At 31.1% G+C, this 20546-nt stretch overlaps 1 protein-coding gene across 9 annotated transcripts in view; it reads left to right on the top strand.

The window, feature by feature from the left end:
• The window catches only part of LOC114331514 (uncharacterized), a 741127-nt gene that overhangs the window by 584658 nt on the left and 135923 nt on the right, over positions 1 to 20546 (top strand). For all 9 annotated transcript variants that reach the window (XM_050661247.1, XM_050661246.1, XM_050661244.1 and 6 more), the window contains one exon: positions 12200 to 12337. In XM_050661247.1, the coding sequence (XP_050517204.1) occupies positions 12200 to 12337 (138 nt within the window). The remainder of the gene's footprint in view (positions 1 to 12199; positions 12338 to 20546) is intronic.

Genomic DNA, 20546 nt, shown 5'->3' with positions numbered 1-20546 from the left:
TCGAAATTACGGCACTACAGCCCAAATTGAGCCCTGGCCTCCTTTATTTTTTGCCTCCACCCTTGCCTGTCTGTGGCTGCTCTTCTCCATACACGGACTCCTAAAAGGACTTGTGCGTCGCTGTTTACTATGTCTTCCCAGCGCTTTCTTGGCTTTCCAACCGGTCTCTTTCCCAGAATTCTAGCATTCTGTGCTCTTTTTGGTCGCCTATCCTCTCCCATTCTTATCACATGTCCGGCCCATTGCAATCTTTGTATTCTAATGAAGTCTGACAGGGGTGTTTCCCTTATAAAGTTGAGAAAGCTCGTTGTTGTATCTACTTCTGAAGATTTCATTTTCCCTCACAGGTCCTAGTGTCCTCCTCAGTACTTTCCTTTCGAATATGTCGAGCTTGTTTTTGTATGTTTCTTTCAGGACCCAGGGTTCACTTCCATATCATGTTATTGGTCGAATTAAGGTTTTAAAGATTCTCATCCTTGTATTTCGGTGGACACTTTTAGACCGAAATATATGGGAGAGGGCAAAATAAGCTCTGTTTGCCTGCGTTATTCTCTTCCGTATTTCCCCATCTTCTGATCCGTCGGCATATATTCAATTTCTACTCCCAGGTATGTAAACTTTTCAACCGTTTCAATGTCATCTTCATGTATAATGTTTTGTGGGATTAAATTTCTTCTCATCTGAGTCATTATTTTTGTTTTTTCTGTGTTAATTTCCAGACGTTAGCGAAGTACTTAGCGTTCGTCTTATTACATCCATTTCCGCGGCTTCTGTCTTTCTTATATTTCTCTCTGTTAATCGCCTCATTTCACAATCGTATAAAAGCATGCTTTTTACCAGTTTCATAGATATTAAATTATATCTTTTCTGTTATTTTCTTGTTCCAGAGAAAGGCATCCTGTAGCTTTTTTTTGCTTTTCTTTGTTTTGTACAATGAGGAAATTTATGCCGCTTTCCATTAGCTGGGAACGGGGTATCCATTTATACACATATTAACAATTTTTGTAATCAGTCTAATTAGTTTTTTGGTGCCACATATAAGGAGTTCCGTTCGTCGTCTATTGATTCAATGTAATCACCTTGCTTAGCAGTTTTCTGTTTCCGTGAGAACATATTTTTCATATGTTTTCATTCTGGTAGGATGTAGAGTAACATTATGTTGTTTTATATGCCATTAGATTAGAGTGAAAACTTAGTCTTTAACATATATTTAATATATTATATTCAATTTTACATTTTCCATATCCTTAACTATCAGTTCATGTTTGTTATTGAGTTCATGTATATTTCATGTTCCTAAATTCATTATCCGTTTCAATTCGCCCAGCAGTTATGTAGGCAGAGATTTCAAATTAATTTTAATCATAATTATTATAGGCTATGCTTCATAGACATAATTTTGGGAGCATGTCAGCTGGAACCTGAAAGGAATGTGTGTATTCTACGGCAGAACCCATAGTAGAAGAATCTACAGTCGAAGAAGACTCTAGAGCTATCCATAATCATAAAAACCACAAAGCGCAGGAACCAACACTGTATCTGCAGAATGTTTGAAAAATAGAGGAGACACACATGCCTTTCGTAAGCTGATTTGCCAAACTGGAAAGAAGATCAATTACCAACCTCCTGGAAGGAGAGTGTTATCATTCCGATACAAAAAAGGTGATAAATGATGAGATGGATTGCACAAACTATAGAGGTATAGTTTGTTAGTAACCTCTAGGCAGTTAATGGATAAATACTGGGAATGCATCAAGACACTACACCAGCTTTTTATAGATTTTAAGCAGGCATATGATAGTAGTATACGAGTGGAACTGTGGAATGCCATGGTAGAACTAGGAATACCAAAGAAATTGATAAATATCACAAAAGCATATATATGTAGACGGAGTTATGAGTGCTGTAAGAATTGAAGGAAAATAGTCGACATTCTTTACAATCAACGGTAGTCTCAAACAGGGAGATACCTTATCCTCACTTCCCTTCAGTATCGCTTTGGAGCGTATTGTGAGGAAAACGAGCACAGAAACACTCCTCGCATTATATTACATTATCCTCACATTATATATGTACCTATAACAAAAGTGCTTCGCATTATACTAGCTTTCACCGATTAGGCGATTATATAGATATAGTAGTAGGAAATACAACGATCAGTGTCAAGGAAGAGTTGTTTTGAGAAATTCCGCAAAACAATCCGAGGAATAAATGAGGATAAAACAAAATATATAGCTACAACATGAACGGGGCAGCGAGACAGAATAGGGCAAAACGTTACAATGCACCAGAACAACTTTGAAAGGAAAGGGTTCATCAGTTTAAACATTTGGGAGCTACGAACACATCTGATAATAACATTACTCATAAACAATGATTAAAAACAAAATACAAAGTGCCAATCGTTGTTGGTTTGCGTTACAAAAAAAATATTGAAATTAGATTATGTATCCAGTTGTACGAAAATAAGCATCTACCATTCTGTAATAAGACCTAAATGACGAATGCCTGTGAAACATGGACAATAACAAAACTTAAAAATCGCAAAAAGAAGAATTCTTAGAGGAATATATGTAGCAGTTAAGGATGGCACCAGAGAACTTTAGACAGTGAGAACCAACCAGGAATTGAAAGAATTATATAACCAACCAGATCCTATATAGTTAAAATGATAAAGTCACAAAGACTTATATGTCTAGGATATGTCAAGAGGCAAGAGTATCGTGTCGCCACATTCTCAACATTTCACAAAAATGTATTACATTTCCAAGCCTTAATCAACGTTTAAATTAAGACAGCCAATTTGTCCTTAAAAAAATGACCTAAAAACAAAAGAAAATATAAGACATTATATTTAAAAAACCCAACTCAGCAATACCGTGACCTAAAAATATCATGCTGTACGCTGTACCTATCTAATTTTGTTTTATTTAAAAATTTGAAATCTAAATTAATATTGTTCTCGAAAATATAACTTTGCACGTTTCTACAATAATTTACAATGTACATTCTAATTACCTACCCATAATCCCACTGAAGAAAAGAATGACCACAAGTTAATCGTTTTATTGTTTAGCTTCTTAACTGCCACCCAGGGGTTGTCCGGTTTGTCTATCGGCTCGATAACAGATGAACAGAATTTTTGATCTGGGCTTTCTGCACGTAAACGTTTACCTGTAGAAAGAAATTTTTGAGAGAGAGGATATTCACCGTTATGTTTTAGAAGGAATGGCCTTAAGGATAATGTTTCGGTGCCGTAAGTCATAACTGAAAACACACATTGGTCGAACGTCTTCTTTTTCAAGCTATTTCCCATATATCTTCAATAATATTGTTTCGATACTTCTTCGAAAGTTGTTTTTTTACCAAAATGTAAAATTTTACGAACAAACTGTATTTATAGTCCAGGAACCGAAGCTTTTCACCCCGCAATTTTTACAGAATGGATCAATTTGCTTGAAAATTTGAGAATAAGTAGTGGATAGTCCAAGGGTCAAAATCTATATGATGCTGAAAGGCGCTTTTACCATAAGGGTGGAAATTTTTTATTATATTTTGACCGCAAAAGTTGATAAAAACATTAATTTTAAGTAAAAAATGTTTAATACATTTTTTTCATAAAATTAATAATTTTCGATTTATTCGCTATCGAAAGTGTTAGTTTTATATCGAAAAAATCAATGTTTTTCAATATTATACTCATTTACGATTCACTCAATTTTTACCATAGAAAAAAATTTTCTACGGTTTTTTAGAAAAATAGCCAAGTTCTTGAGAATCAAATATCCTACAATTTCATATTTAAACATTTTTTCGTATCTCTGATGCGAATCTTTCTATTCTGAAGAAAATGGCAGTTCTTACCAAACTACAAAAATTCGTTATTCGTTTTTAACTCCAGTTTTTTTAAAACTAATCGTTCTAAGCCAGTCAAACTTCTGGAATCTATTAATAATGCATAAATAAAGAAGAATGAATACGGCCAATGACTAAAAACACCGCTAACTTACATTATTATGCTTCCAATTGGATTTCTTCTTTTTTTTTCAAAAAAATATATTGATTTTTTAACCGCAACTTTTTATTTTTCATACTAGAGAGTTCGGTAAAAAACAATTTTGTAGGTTTTTACAAGAACTATAAGGCTGTTAATATTAAATCCTTTTAAAATCCTCAGTCGCAAAAAGGGGGGACTTTGAAAGGGTTGATAAAGGCGGTTTTTGCATGTTATTATAAGTTTTAATTGCTCACTCAAATTCTGCCGCAAAAAAAATATTTTGTAAACCAAGTTCTTGGGAATCAAATAAGCTACAATTTTATATAAAAATATTTTTTCGTATCTTTGATCTTAATTTTTTCTGTTCTGAAGAAAATGGCATTATTTACCAAACTACAAAAATTCGTTATTCGCTTTTAACTCCATCTATTTTTAAACTAATCATTCTAAGCCGGTCAAACTTCTAGAACCTATTAATAATACACAAATAAAGAAGCCCAAATAAGGTCAATGACTAATTTTAATTAGGGTGGTAAGTAGAAGGAAGTTTCCGATCACTTTTTCGCTGAAAAAAATAGGGACTGACATTCTTTTTATTATAAGTCACTTAATTTTTGAGCTAGAGACTATTCTTTTATTTCTGGAGATAGATATTTTTAAATACTTTAAATTACTTTGAACAAGTTATCCTCGTAAAATGCATAGTTTTCCCGCCTGTTGTCTTTGAAACTACAATATTTAGCATGTGACGAAGAAGAGCTAACATATAACAAAGTATAGCGCGATTACTATTGGTCTTAAAGAAAATTTAAAAATAGGTTTTGTTTATTTTTTCAAAAGGTACATTTTTGTTAAGCAAAAGTTGTTTTGATAAAACGAAAACTTTTTCAGTTATTAGCAGAAAACTGGTTAAAAACATTGATTTTTTCGATATAAAACTAACACTTTCGATAGCGAATAAATCGAAAACTATCAATTTTATCAAAAAATGTATAGAACGTTTTTTGCTTAGAATGAATGTTTTTACAACTTTTGGGGTCAAAATAAAATAAAAAATTTTCACTTCCGAGATGGGGTGGCAACCACCCCTATGGTAAAAGCGCCTTCCGGCCTCATATAGATTTTGATCCTTGGACCATCCACTACTTATTCTCAAATTTCCAATCAAATCGATCCATTCTGTAAAAATTGCCAGGTTTTGTCCTATTTTTAGCTTCATTACTTGGACTATTAAGGGCCGGTTGTTCGAACGCTAATCAAGAAGTTGATTATAATCAATCAGTTCATTGTAATCAATTTTCTTGATGGGAATCAAATCGACACATCAAAAATGTATGTAAAACACTAATCATTAATTTATTGTAGGTAAAGCAGTAATTAAAATATAGCCGCAGCTCTTAAATTATTAAAAATTGCTTATTAATATTGCTTTGTAAGTAAAAACAAGAAATTAACATCAGAAATAGTTTAATTATGGTTTATTTTAGATTAAAACCAAAATAATAAAATAAATCAGTCAACATAACCTCAAAATATGACATCTGTCAGAAGGACCTTAAATCAAATATAATTGTAATTAAATATTTGATAATGATCAGTGGATTCCATTTTTGATTAGCGGTTGTTCGAACGCTAATCAAGAAGTTGATTATAATCAATCATTTATTGTAATCAATTTTCTTGATGAGAATCAAATCGCGACATGAAAAATACAAAACACTAATCAGTTATTAATTGTAGGTAAAACAGTAATTAAAATATAGCCGCAGCTCTTAAATTATTAAAAAATTGATTATTATTATTATTGATTTGTCAGTAAAAACAAGAAATTAACATCAGAAAGAGTTTAATTATGTTTTATTTTAAATTAAAACCAAAATAATAAAATAAATCAGTCAACATAACCTCAAAATGCGACATCTGTCAGAAGTACGTTTAATCAAATATAATTGTAATTAAATATTTGATAATGATCAGTTTTGATTAGCGTTCGAACAACCGGCCCTTAGTGTTATTTAACATAACAAAACAGTGATTTCACTAATCGCAGTCATTACTGTGTATGATCTACGCCGATAACTTTTCGTACTTGTTGTATTACCGTTCCTATATTTGCGCAATTTTTCCGCTTGGTAACAATTCACGTGTTTGGATGCTATAACCATTATGGCAATTTCGAGGAGCAAATCTAATAGCAATCCTAAAAATAGTACTTGCGGTAAAACATCAGTGTCAAATATTCGTGTTGAAAGCATCCTAAATAATATAATATAGAAGAGCACGCGAAGGAAGTATACAAAAAAGTTTATTATATACATACATACACTCACTGGCACAATTGACCGTTTACCTTATATTTCTTTCAACTTGCAGAAATTGTCAATGTTAGACCACATTTTATGAAAGAGACGGTGAAAACTGCGTTTTAAGATAAGAAATCAATAAAATTATTGAAAAAAAAAAGAATGTATGTGTATGTACTCTCACCTAATAACTTTATACACTGAGTCTATATACTCTTTTACTTCAAATACTTCTGAGTGAGCTGGGTGTTGGTACAGTTTTGTTGAACCTTTCAATGAAACAGAAAACTGTGATTTATATATTTTATACGTTACATTTACATAACTTGACTGTGATAGCTAGTTCTGAATGACTTTTTAATGTATTTTATATGGAGCTACCTTAATATGTTTTGTCCTGATTGAATCTTTTTCTTAAACTGCCCTACTTCTTTTTAAACTTTGATTGGTCTCGTCCACCTCAGTAATTACTTATCAAATATTAACGGTTATTGCTATTCATCATTGTTTCTAGACATTTTCTCGTCGTTTTAATCCCCTTCACATTCAATATTCTCATATTTATTTTTCCTCTGTTCATTCACCTTACAAATTAAATCTGACGTTTATTCTTCTTCTTTTTTCTTTTCCTAGTCTGTGGGGTCTTCTAGTTACAAAGTTTACCACCTAACGACAAATTCATCCTAGAGTACTACATGTCATCGGTCATTACTGTCAGTAATTTGACATTTCACCGGAAAGTGAAGTTTCACCTGACCTGTTCGCAAGATGGTTCCTCCCAACGTGGACGTCTTAAAGAATTTTTAAAAAAAATTTACATTCAAATTAACTAAATGTTAATACAACATATAAAAAACTTTAATAATGAAGTCTATAGAACCATAAAAATGTAAACTAGTAGATTCTTCCTCCTTCCTGGTAGCTTAAAATTTCCATTTTACATTGTAGGCCAGTTTTGTCTTTGCTCCTATATTTTTAAGCTGATGATGGCTCGTGAAGAGCCGAAACGCGTCCTTATATGACCATTTTATTAATATATACATTTTGTGGTACTTCTTTGAGTTTTGTACTTCCTTTAATGTATGTGTACTTTGTACGCACGTAAGAAGTTATACTTCTATTATATGATTCCAACGAAATTAGTATGTACTTTAAACAGTTTATTTATATTTTATTTAAATATTTAACTAATTTTAATACTTACTACTTTCCAAAAATTTTTATTAAAACAATATGTACCAAAAATTAAAAAAATAAAAGAATAAAACACACACAAACACATTGAAAAATGCCACAAAGAAATTATTTCTGAACAATAATTATTGGCAAAAACTTTAACTAAATACGCATTTTCTGAAAAAAAAATATAACAAATTTACTTATAATCATAAAATGTATACAAAAAATAAAAAAAAACTTGCATTGATTGCAAAACTTGCATGTTTGATCTTTCTTCTCTATTCTTGGCCCTATCATATTTATTAATAGTTCGAAATCACTTGTTGACATTCTTGTAAAATTCCTAAACAAATAATTGTCTAGCATTATTTCCATAATTATTACTCATTGTTTCGCGTTTACTTAGAAAAGCCGTATCCACATTTTCCATTTTTCTTTTTTATGTATCGTCTTAGCACGATTAAGGAAGCAACAACTGTCACGAGAATATTCTCGAGAACGAAAATATTCTGGCCGAGAATATTCTCTTCTTACATCACTACTCTTTCAAAAAATGTGGTCCAAGATGGACAATAATTTCTGCAAATTGAAAGAAATACAAGGTGGGCGGCTAGTTATGTCGGTGAGTGTATATAGAAGAGCACGCGAAGGAAACATACAAAAATGTTATTGCATACATAGTTTATATTTTGGGATATAAAACAAGACTATTGTGGAGATTCATGTGGGAGAACCAGTCAGTTTAAAAACGAATGATTCGTATAGAGTAGTCGGATATCTAACGGTTGTTTTTGAAATGCATGTTTTCTATACATGTGGTTCTCTGTTAGTTGTTCTCGTTTTATTGTGTTTCATAAATTGTAAAGCTTATCATCTATACTTATACAGCATGCATTTAAAACACACTATCATAGCGCTGCTCGCTGCTTTAATCATGTATTGGCCTGTAAATAAATAAAAACGTGTGCCCTTTTAATAAGGCACAACATGTGAACGAATGATAATATACTTATATTTAGGGGCTTTATGTTTTTATGATAACAACTCATAAAGACAACTCCCCAATTTAAAATAATCTTTTCTGAAAACGATTTCCTGAGTGGAAATTGAAACGTTCATGGAATTAAGGAACATGTGATATTATTGATCGACGCGTATTGAAAATTTGATCTCGAACATTTAGTTTTGGTTTTGATGTCATTTCCATTTAAAAGGTCGTAGAGAAAAACCCTTCGAAAGGTCGCGGTCGTAGAGAAAAAAGAGGTTGCACCCTCGTGGCGAGTGGTACGTGTTGACCGTTCTACCGGCTGATGAGAAAAAAGCTGATACAAATATGTCCATTATAGAATTAATATTCAATAAATTTATAATTGTGTAAATGAGAAAACTCAAGGTCATTCGATCTTTTTCTTAGTATTTATGATTTTTAATTTGAATGGTAGTACTCTGGGCTAATTAGCAAAATACAAGGAACAGTTAATAACCAGCAATTTTATTGCTGGAATCGAATCTTATGATTGTATATATTAATAATATAGGTATGCAAAGTCCGCAGATAGTGTGCTACTTTTTTCATAAACAAAATGGCGCCCGAAAATAGTGTTTTTTTCAATTTTTGCTCTATAACGCCAAAGATTTTAACTTTACACCAAAAACACCCAAATAAAAATTCACCGTAATTAAATTCTGCATAGAGACGTGTCTTTCCCGATTTACTTCGACGAAAATTTTCCCTGAAAAATGCGGGTTTTTCCAACAAAATCTTTAATTTTCAACTAAAATTTTAGATAAGTAATTGTTTATCAATAATTAAATAACTTGGCAATATAAAAGCTCTTTTCGTATATATTACAATTCCAGAAGCTGATGGAAATTGAATGAACAGTTTAGCAACAATTGAATTATTAATTAAAAAATTAGGGTCACTGTAATAACCACAATAATTAGGATACATAAGAATAACTATGATTTTTGTATAAACAGACACTGTCCTATCTAATGTACTTTACAGAATTGAAATTGGACTATTTAAGCGGCCTCAGGAATATTTTAAAATTATAAACAATTTTTTGGCTTATAAACAAATAGAATATCTCGAGAAATATTAAATTAAATTAAATCATGAAAACGGTATTGGAAAAAAAGCAGCAGTACGCTTTTTTAAAAGAAAAAACGTTTAATTGTGGTGAGTAGTTCCTGAGATACAACCTGTCAAAGTTGACCGGCATTTACGGCAAAGATATAAGCAATAGAATCACAATTTTTGAACCATCACCTTTTTACTTTTGTCCTCTTACTCCACACCAATTTTCATCTCTTTAAAATACTCGTAACATATATTATTATAATAAAAACTATCGATATTACGAGTGAAAATTGCCAAAAATAGTAAAATTCCTATCAAAAATTAGTTTGGAGAAAATGTAATCTCAAAGTTCAAAATCGGTAAACGTTAAAAAAATGCATTTGCTCGGCTTCCCATGGAGCAATTTTCTTCATTCTTTTTTTGTTCCCAAGTAACTCGAGTAGAACTATCTAACTAACGCATTACTAAATGTCAAACTTGCTTTTGTCTTGTTATAATAAATTAATTTATTTATTATAACAAAAATTTTTAATTTGTCTAAATAAAGATTCTTTAAATAATTATACAGCTTTCAAATGAGAATATTTGTGTTTTTAACGTTAAAAGGTACACTTGTAGTAAGTTTATCTAAAAAACGTCTACAGCTGGAAAAAATATGTAGTTTTTTTTTCTTGTAACTAAATTAATCGATTATAACAAAACAAAAGCAAGTTTGACATTTAATAATTAATTAGTTAGATGGCTCTACTCGAGTTGCTTGGGAACAAAAAAAGAATGAAGAAAATTGCTCCATGGGAAGCCGAGGAAATGCATTTTTTTAACGTTTACCGATTTTGAACTTTGAGATTACATTTTCTCCAAACTAATTTTTGATAGGAATTTTGCTATTTTTGGCAATTTTCACTCGTAATATCGATAGTTCTTATTATAATAATATATGTTACGAGTATTTTAAAGAGATGAAAATTGGTGTGGAGTAAGAGGACAAAAGTAAAAAGGTGATGGTTCAAAAATTGTGGTTCTCTTGCTTATATCTTTGCCGTAAATGCCGGTCAACTTTGACAGGTTGTATCTCAGGAACTACTCATCACAATTAAACGTTTTTTCTTAAAAAAAAAGCGTACTGCCACTTTTTTCCAATACCGTTTTCATGATTCAATTTAATTTAATATTTCTAGAGATATTCTATTTGTTTATAAGCCAAAAAATTGTTTATAATTTTAAAATGTTCCTGAGGCCGTTTAAATAGTCCAATTTCAATTCTGTAAAATACACTAGATAGGTGCAGTGTCATTTTATACAAAAATCATAGTTCTTATGTATCATAATTATTGTGGTTATTATAGTGACCGTAAATTTTTAATTAACAATTCAATTGTTGCTAAACTGTTCATTCAATTTGCATGGGCTTCTGGAATTATAATCTATAGGAAAAGAGCTTTTATATTGCCAATTATTGATAAACAATTACTTATCTAAAATTTTAGTTGAAAATTAAAGATTTTGTTGAAAAACTCCGCATTTTCCAGGGAAAATTTTCGTCGAAGTAAATCGGGAAAAACACGTCTCTATGCAGAATTTAATTACGGTGAATTTTTATTTGGGTGTTTTTGGTGTAAAGTTAAAATCTTTGGAGCTATAGAGCAAAAATTAAAAAAATAACCCGATTTTCGGGCGCCATTTTGTTTATAAAAAAAGTAGCACACTATCTGCGGACTTTGCATACCTATATTATTAATCGGAATGGGACGTTTCATCGCCGCCGGTTCGATGCCGCCGGTTCATCGCCAGTCCATTTCATCGCCGGCCGTTTCATCGCCAGTTAGTCAGTTGATTTTGTATTATGGGAGATGACACGACAAGACGTTAAATTCAGTTCAAAACTTATGACAAATAAATAGATAAAAAATATTATTATATTAATTGACTCTTCAAGTAATTCAGTTCAAAATTAATTTACTGCCCCTAAATTTGATACTAAACAGTATTAAATTTGTAGTGTTAAATTATATTTTATATTATAAAAGTTTAAAAGTCTATTAAAAGATTAAGTATGGCAACGGGAATGGTCATATCTCGCATTTCCTAGAATTCCTAATTAATCCTAAAAATAAATAATAAATGTAACTGTCGAAAATTGGTCAAAAATTCGGAAATATATCAGTTAGCGATTAACTGACTGGCGATGAACCGGCGGCATCGAAACGGCCGGCGATGAATCGGCCGTCGATGAATTGGCGGCATCGAAACGGCGGCGATGAACTGGCGGCGATGAAACGTCCTAGACCCATAATTAATATATACAATCATAAGATTCGATTCCAGCAATAAAATTGCTGGTAAATAACTTTTCCCAAAAATGGCCTATTCTCCGATAATCTGCCCAGACTATAGGTAATGTAGTCATTTGCAGTGACAATTTTGAACAAAATTAGAATAAAACTTAAGCTATTTTGTGCATTTTGGAACCGGCATCAAGCCAGGTCTCTTCCCTCTTATTCTAGTAACTTTTATTTCTTCAATGTTCTTATACCTCTTCGATTTATATATAAAACAAGAAATAAACATTTATTATTGAATTATAAAAATACCAACGTTATTTCGACCTTCACTCACAATATTTTTCTGTTTCAGAGTGAATTAAGTGAGAGATTGAGACTAAGGCGAGGAGGACGAGGTGACACCAGCGAAGATGACGAAGGTCTTCCGCATAGCCCATGCAACTCACCAACTGCCTCCGATGGACTCCTTGTTGAAAAGACTGCAAATAAAGTGAGTATTTATTTTATTGTTGGTATAATAAATGGGCATGAAATATTAATATCATGTACCGGGTGTCCCAATAAGAATGGCTCTCGGCCATATCTCAGGAACCGTTTATAGTACACTTTGAGAAAAAAATATTTATAACAAAAGTTGCCCCGGGAAAAGCCTGAAAATTATTTTCATAATTGTAGGTCCACCGCTAGAGCGCGTAATTGAATATCAAAAATTAAAAAATCAAAATTTTACAAAATTTAACTAATGAAAGGGCACTGGAAATCCAATCATCGTATTCTTCATAAAATTCTGCCCATATTTGATTTCACAAGTTTAAGTCTACCTTTGCAAATAAGAAGTGGGAGTGGGAACCTTCTTATGAAAAATGGCTGTAAGTCCTGTTCTTCTAAATCGAATTTTGCATACTTGGTCTTGTTGAAAACAGCTCTTTTTCGTCAATGTAAGAGTCTTATTTTCGAAATAATCTGATAAGTAATATGCCAGCTAGTAGGCGTTATTTATTTATTTTCGAAAATCTAGTTTTCTTTGGAGAATATTAAATACAATTATGTATTTTTAATCCTGTATTACAAAATAAAACCAAATTAGCAACATAATACCGAAAACCGCATGTCGATACCTTTTTTCTATCTCGAGATATCTTAAGAAACGTGTAAATTTTAAACATTTTTTAATGTCACCGGTAAACGAAGTTAAGGAAAAGTAGTGTGCTATGGAAAAAACAAAAAAAAAATTTTCCAGGTATAAACGTATATAATTAATTAAAACAACAATTAGACAAACAGCACTATAAAATATAACAAAGAAATAAAAGCAACTTACTTAGTGACGACCTAAATGTTCAAATTGTGGCTCATCATTTTCGGTGCAAGCATTTACTCTTTCAAGAGTAGATTGAACAGCAGTCTCAATTTCTGCTTTAACAATGCTTTGATTGGCGTTTCGTATTCTCTAGATTCTAGATCATGTTTTCTTGCGTAGTGGGCCTAGCGGCAATAACAAGGTCTTTAATCCGTCCCCATAAATAAAAGTCTAAAACAGTTAAATCTGTTGCTATTCAATCTGCTCTTGAAAGAGTAAATGTTTGCATCGAAAATGATGGGCAACAATTTGAACATTTAGGCAGTCACTAAGACTAAGTAAGTAGTTGCTTTTATTTCTTTGTTATAGTGTTGTTTGTCTTATTGTGGTTTTAATTAATTATATACGTTTACATCTGGAAAATGTTTATTTGTTTTTTCCATAGCACACTACTTTTCCTTAACCTCGTTTACCGGTGATAGTAACAGTTATGTTTAAAATTTACATATTTCTTAAGATATCTCAAGATAGAAAAAAGGTATTGACATGCGGTTTTCGGTATTATGTTGCTAATTTGGTCTAATTTTGTAATACGGGATTAAAAATGCATACTTGTATTTAATATTTTCCAAAGAAAACTAGATTTCTGAAAATAATTAAATAACGCCTCCTAACTTGCATGTTACTTATTATACTCTGGGCTAATTAGCAAAATACAAGGAAAAGTTATTTACCAGCAATTTTATTACTGCAATCGAATCATATTATTGTATGTATTAATAATATAGGTATGCAAAGTCCGCAGGTAGTGTGCTACTTTTTTTATAAACAAAATGGCGCCCGAAAATCGTGTTTTTTCAGTTGTTGCTCTATAACTCCAAAGATTTTAACTTTACACCAAAAACACCCAAATAAAAATCCACCGCTATTAAATTCTGCATAGAGAAGTGTTTTTCCCGATTTACTTCGACGAAAACTTTCCCCGGAAAAAGCGGGTTTTTCCAACAAAATCTTTAATTTTCAACTAAAATTTTAGATAAGTAATTGTTAATCAATAATTAAATACCTTGGTAATGTAAAAGCCCTTTTTATATAGATTATAATTCCAGAAGCCGATGGAAATTGAATAAACAGTTTAGCAACAATTGAATTGTTAATTAAAAATTTACGGTCGCTATAATAACGACAATAATTATGATGCATAAGAATAACTATAATTTTTCATAAAAAGGCACTATATCTATCTAATGTACTTTACAGAATTGAAATTGGACTATTTAAGCGGCCTCAGGAATATTTTAAAATTATAAACAATGTTTTGGCTTATAAACAAATAGAATATCTCGTGAAATATTAAACCAAATTAAATTGTGAAAACGGTATTCGAAAAACAGCGGCAGGACGCTTCTTTTGGAAGAAAAAACGTTTAATTACGACGAGTGGTTTTTGAGATACAACCGGTGAAAGTTGACCGGAATTTACGGCAAAGATATAAACAATAGGATCATAATTTTCAAACCATCACCTTTTTATTTTTGTCCTCTTTCTCCACACCAATTTCCATATCTTTAAAATACTCATAACATATATTATTATAATAAAAACTATCGATAATACGTGTGAAAATTGCCAAAAATAGCAAAATTCCAATGAAAAATTAGGTAAGGAAAATGTAACCTTCAAAGTTTATAATCGGTATACGTTAAAAAAATGAATTTTCTCGGCTTCCCATGGAGCAATTTCCTTCATTCTTTTTTTGTTCCCTAATAACTCGAGTAGAGCCATCGAACTAACTCATTATTAAATGTCAAACTTGCTTTTGTTTTGTTATAATAGATTAATTTATTTATAAGAACGGAAAACTACATATTTTTTTCCAGTTGTAGGTTTTTTTTTAGATAAACTTACTACAAGTGTACCTTTTAAAGTTAAAAACATAAATATTCTCATTTGAAAGCTGTATAATTATTTAAACAATTTTTATTTAAACAAATTAAAATTTTGTGGTATAATAAATAAATTAATTTATTATAACAAAACAAAAGCAAGTCTGACATTTAATAATGAGTTATTTCGATGGCTCTACTCGAGTTACTTGGGGACAAAAAAAGAATGAAGTAAATTGCTCCATGGGAAGCCGAGAAAATGCATTTTTTTAACGTATACCGATTTTGAACTTTGAGGGTTACATTTTCTCAACCTAATTTTTGATTGGAATTTTGCTATTTTTGGCAATTTTCACACGAATTATCGATAGTTTTTATTATAATAATATATGTTATGAGTATTTTAAGTATATGAAAATTGGTGTGGAGAAAGAGGACAAAAATAAAAAGGTGATGGTTTCAAAATTATGATCCTATTGTTTATATCTTTATGTTGTTCTGAAGCTATTTTCTTGTGGCATTTTTACAATTTTAACTATTTAGAATGGGAAATAAGCCACAATATTATTAAAAAATGATTTTTATTAACGTTTCGACGCCCAAATCGGGTGCCGTTGTCATTTTATGTATTATATTTATCAATATCATTTTAAAGTCTTCTACTTTAAAATGTATCATATGTATCTGAATTGCCGATATAAATGAGTCAAATTAAATAAATTATTAGAAGAATTTTTTTACTAAGCAACAACATTTTTGTTTATATTAATAGTATTTTGTATTTTGACAACGGCACCCGATTTGGGCGTCGAAACGTTAATAAAAATCATTTTTTAATAATATTGTGGCTTATTTCCCATTCTAAATAGTTAAAAGTTTATATCTTTGCTGTAAATTCCGGTCAACTTTGACCGGTTGTATCTCAGGAACTACTCATCATAATTAAACGTTTTTTCTTTTAAAAGAAGCGTCCTGCCGCTGTTTCTCGAATACCGTTTTTACAATTTAATTTAGGTTAATATTTACCGAGATATTCTATTTGTTTATAAGCCAAAACATTCTTTATAATTTTAAAATATTCCTGAGGCCGCTTAAATAGTCCAATTTTAATTTTGTAAAGTACATTAGATAGGTATAGTGTCTTTTTATGAAAAAATCATAATTATTCTTATGCATCGTAATTATTGTCGTTATTATAGTGACCGTAAATTTTTAATTAACAATTCAATTGTTGCTAAACTGTTCATTCGATTTCCATCGGCTTCTGGAGTTATACTCTATACAAAAAGGGCTTTTACATTACCAAGTGATTTAATTATTGATTAACAATTACTTATCTGAAAGTTTAGTTGAAAATTAAAGCTTTTGTTGGAAAAACCCGCTTTTCCCGGGGAAAGTTTTCGTCTAAGTAAATCGGAAAAACACGTCTCTATGCAGAATTTAATTTCGGTGAATTTTTATTTGAGTGTTTTTGGTGTAAAGTTAAAATCTTTGGAGTTGTAGAGCAAAAATTGAAATAAACACGAATTTCGGGCGCCATTTTGTGTATAAAAAAAGTAGCACACTATCTGTGGACTTTGCATACCTATACAATCATAAAATTCGATTTCAGCAATAAAATTGCTGGTAAATAACTTTTCCCAAAAATGGCCTATTCTCCGATAATCAGCCCAGACCATTAGGCTATTTCGAAAATAAGACACTTACATTGATGAAAAAGAGCTGTTTTCAACAAGACCAAGTATGCAAAATTCGATTTAGTAGAACCGGACTTACAGCCATTTTTCATAAGAAGGTTCCCACTCCCACCTCTTATTTGCAAAGGTAGACTTAAACTTGTGAAATCAAATATGCGCAGAATTTTATGAAGAATACGATGATTGATATTCCATTGCCCTTTCATTAGGTAAATTTTGTAAAATTTTGATTTTTTAATTTTGTATATTCAATTACGAGCTCTAGCGGTGGACCTACAATTATGAAAATAATTTCAAGGCTTTTCCTGAGGCAACTTTTGTTATAAATATTTTTTTCTCAAAGCTGTACTATAGACGGTTCCTGAGATATGGCCGAGAGCCATTCTTATTGGGACACCCGGTACAGGTTGCGTTAAAAGAAGCGAGAAAGAGAATATTTCGCGAAATTTACTTCGGATCGAAAAACTAAAAAACACGTGTTCAATATTTTTTAAAAAACTTCAGGTGTAACTTTAAAATCTTAAATGGAGATCCCCATTTTTTATTGCAAATTTGGATTCTCTGTGAAAAAATAAATAACTTTTAAAAATCCACAAGGAAAAATGTTTTTCACAAAAAACTTAATAAAATTAAGTGTTACGAAAAATGTTGTCGGTGAAGTGGTTGAAAGTCCCTTTTGAAAGATACAAGGCGGTTAACACAATTAAGACTTTTCTGCTTTTCTTTGATAATTTCTAGATTCTCGTACAGCTCCAATTTTAAGAAGTTTTTCAGTGGGATGTTGACAACGTTTGAATTTGTTTAATTAAAAAAATTGTTTAAACAATTTTCCGACCGCGGTACCTTCTCTCACCCTGTGGATTTTTTATAAGGACTTCTTTTTGAGTAAGTTTATGCAAAAAAAACGCATCGGAATAATTTACTTAATGGGGGCGAGCATACAGCCTGGACTATTTAGAATATTAAAAATTTGCAGAATAGGGATGTTCACTAATTTTTAAATATAGTTAAATTCAATAGATTACAAGGTATATAAAAACGTAACAATCATAAAACTTTTTAAAAATGTATATTTTTTAAGATCAATGAGTTCATAATGTTGATTTTCTTGGAGGCTAGAAAAACGGTACCCTGCAGCGAGGCTACGGTCTGTGACGTCAGCAGTCGTAACGTCTTTAATCGACGACTAGTTTTGTATACTTATTTACTCAGTGTATTTGAATGTGCGCAGTTTTTTACGTATTTAATTATTAAAAATAAAGCCAAATAAGTGGTGTTTTGTTCCTGGGTGTGTAAATACATCAAAAAACAGTTCTGACAAGATTTTTATTACCGTTCCAGCCAATTTAAAACAGAAAAAGAAATGGTTTGTTGCAGCTAGAACTTAAAATAACTAACTTAAAGAACTAACATAATAAAATAAACATTATAGAAGTTTTCCAGAGACTTTCGGTCCTTGGTAATAATGTAATTGTTCTTTCTGCATTTACATTTTTCAAAAATACTTATTAGTTTTCTCAGGATTCGAAAAAAAATGAATGATTTTAAATAGCATTGGACCAAGATTTTGCACCTACCCCCTTAAAGAGTAAATGAAAAAGTTTCGGGACCTCAAATTTGTATTCCTTAAACTGGGATATTCCTAAAAACGGGATTCTAATAATACATACAGTAAAAGTAAACCTTGAAATAACTACATGTGGATGTAGGTATGACTTTATATTATATTAAAATCATTAATAATTTAGTGAAAAGATTGGTTGAAATGAAAATGTATAATACCCAAGTTCAAAAATTTTTGTTACCTTGGAACAGTTGTCAACTCGAAATACGAAACAACCGAAATAAGATCTAGAGTTGAAAAGGACATAGCAACATTTAAATGAATGAGAAATATTTTCACCCATTGCGACATAATATCTCTCCCACTAAAAATGCGGCTGCTAAAATGTTATTATTTCCGGTCTTGCTATATGGCGCAGAGGCCTGGACAATAATGGAAACATTAATGAAAAAGCTAGAGGCATTCGAGATGTGGGTGTACCCACGTATCCTCAAAATATCCTGGGCGACTCACACCAACGTACAGGTATTGCGTCGAATGGGAAAACAAAAAGAAATCTCTTTTACAATTAAGAAACGAAATCTTAAATATTTCGGTCATATCATGAGGCATGATAAATATCGTATACTCCAACTGATAACGCAAGGTAAAATAGAGAGCAAACGCGGACCCGGAAGAAAAGACACTCATGACTTAAAAACTTACGCCAATGATTTGGACAAAAATCGATTGAGTTATTCAGAAACGCCTCAAATGAAATTAAAATTGCCATGATGATAGCCAACGTCCACAACGGACAAGGCATATGAAGAAGAATAAAAATATTTTTAATACACCTAACCAAGGTAAAGTAATAACCAGCCAATGCATGTATACAATATGCATGCGTACAATGCATGCATACAACTTTCTCTATTTTTTTTTGTGGAGTATTAAGCATTTATTTTTTTAGCTTAAAGAAGACATGGAAAATTATATGGAATATACACTCAGTAAAGCTGTGGTAGATTTATTTTTTTACAAGATGCCAATAAATCATACACCATTGTTACATCTACACTACAGTCGGTAGTTTATACGAATCGGCTTTCTGAATACCTTCCATTTTATTTGTTTATTTTTGTAAAACCCAAAATATGTCCTTACAAATAGTCTATCCACTTTAAACTAAACAAATTCACTATAAAACTCCACTTTAACCCTGATAAAACAAGTAGAGAACAAAATAAAATGACCTGAAACGTCAAACAGGTAAACAGTAACACTATGAGAATGGCGCGCGCTTGGGGTATGCAACTAGTGACGTCAGGCCAATAGAGAAGCGTTCTTGAAATTTAAAATAATGCTAGATTTCTAATAAAGATTTTTTATAGAAAGGCTTTTTCACTTTTGTTGAAATTTTGGACAATTATTCCTAGGGTGTTTCTTAATCGTTTTACATGTTTGAAATGACTTTTTAATTTTTTGTGAACATCCCTATTATTTATAGTCCAATCAACAGCCATTTTCTCGTGGAATTTTGAGAACCAAGGTCGCTTTCATTGAAAATTTGGATTTAGGTAGTAATTATAACCTTTGTCAAAATCTATGCCGAACTGCGCTTTAGCCCTGTGGGTGAAAACAGCCCCCTCTAGGAGATGAAAAATTTTTAATCAAAATAACTATGGAAATCGATTTTGCAAAATTGACACTTTCCAAGTTGTTTGCGATTGAAACTATGCATTTTTTATTGAAAAAACTCACGTTTTATAACGGTTTTTTATAAATAACTTAAAAAAATTAATGTAATAGAAAAAATCATTACGAACAAAATTGCAGCTAATAAGTCGTCATTTGTCGTCAGAAAGACCTATGTAAATCCACTAACGACTGAGTTATTTCTCTTTAAAGGATTTTTATTTTCGAAGAACAACGAAACGGAGAACCTTTAATCTTAAATAGAGAGTTTTTAAGCCCCTTATTTCAGTAACGTTAAACGTTATACGTTATTCTGCTCATGCGCATTAACAGAAAAATAACGTATTACTTTATTAGCGGATAAGGTATCCCCTTATTTAGGTAGAAATAAGGTTCACGTTACTAAGGGATTACGTATTTGTAAGATTGCAAAATGTCATATATCTAAATCATAAAAAACGAAAAAAAAACAGTCATATGAGCTGAACCAAAGACAACCAGAATAAAAAATCTAGTAACGATGTATAAAATTGTAATCAAAATTTGTTTTCCTTAAAAACTATCAGGTAATAAAC

Source organism: Diabrotica virgifera, chromosome 9 (assembly GCF_917563875.1).
Source record: "Diabrotica virgifera virgifera chromosome 9, PGI_DIABVI_V3a".
Lineage (NCBI taxonomy): Eukaryota > Metazoa > Arthropoda > Insecta > Coleoptera > Chrysomelidae > Diabrotica > Diabrotica virgifera.
Note: the sequence above shows the minus strand (reverse complement) of the source record. Positions and strands in the feature narration are given on the sequence as shown.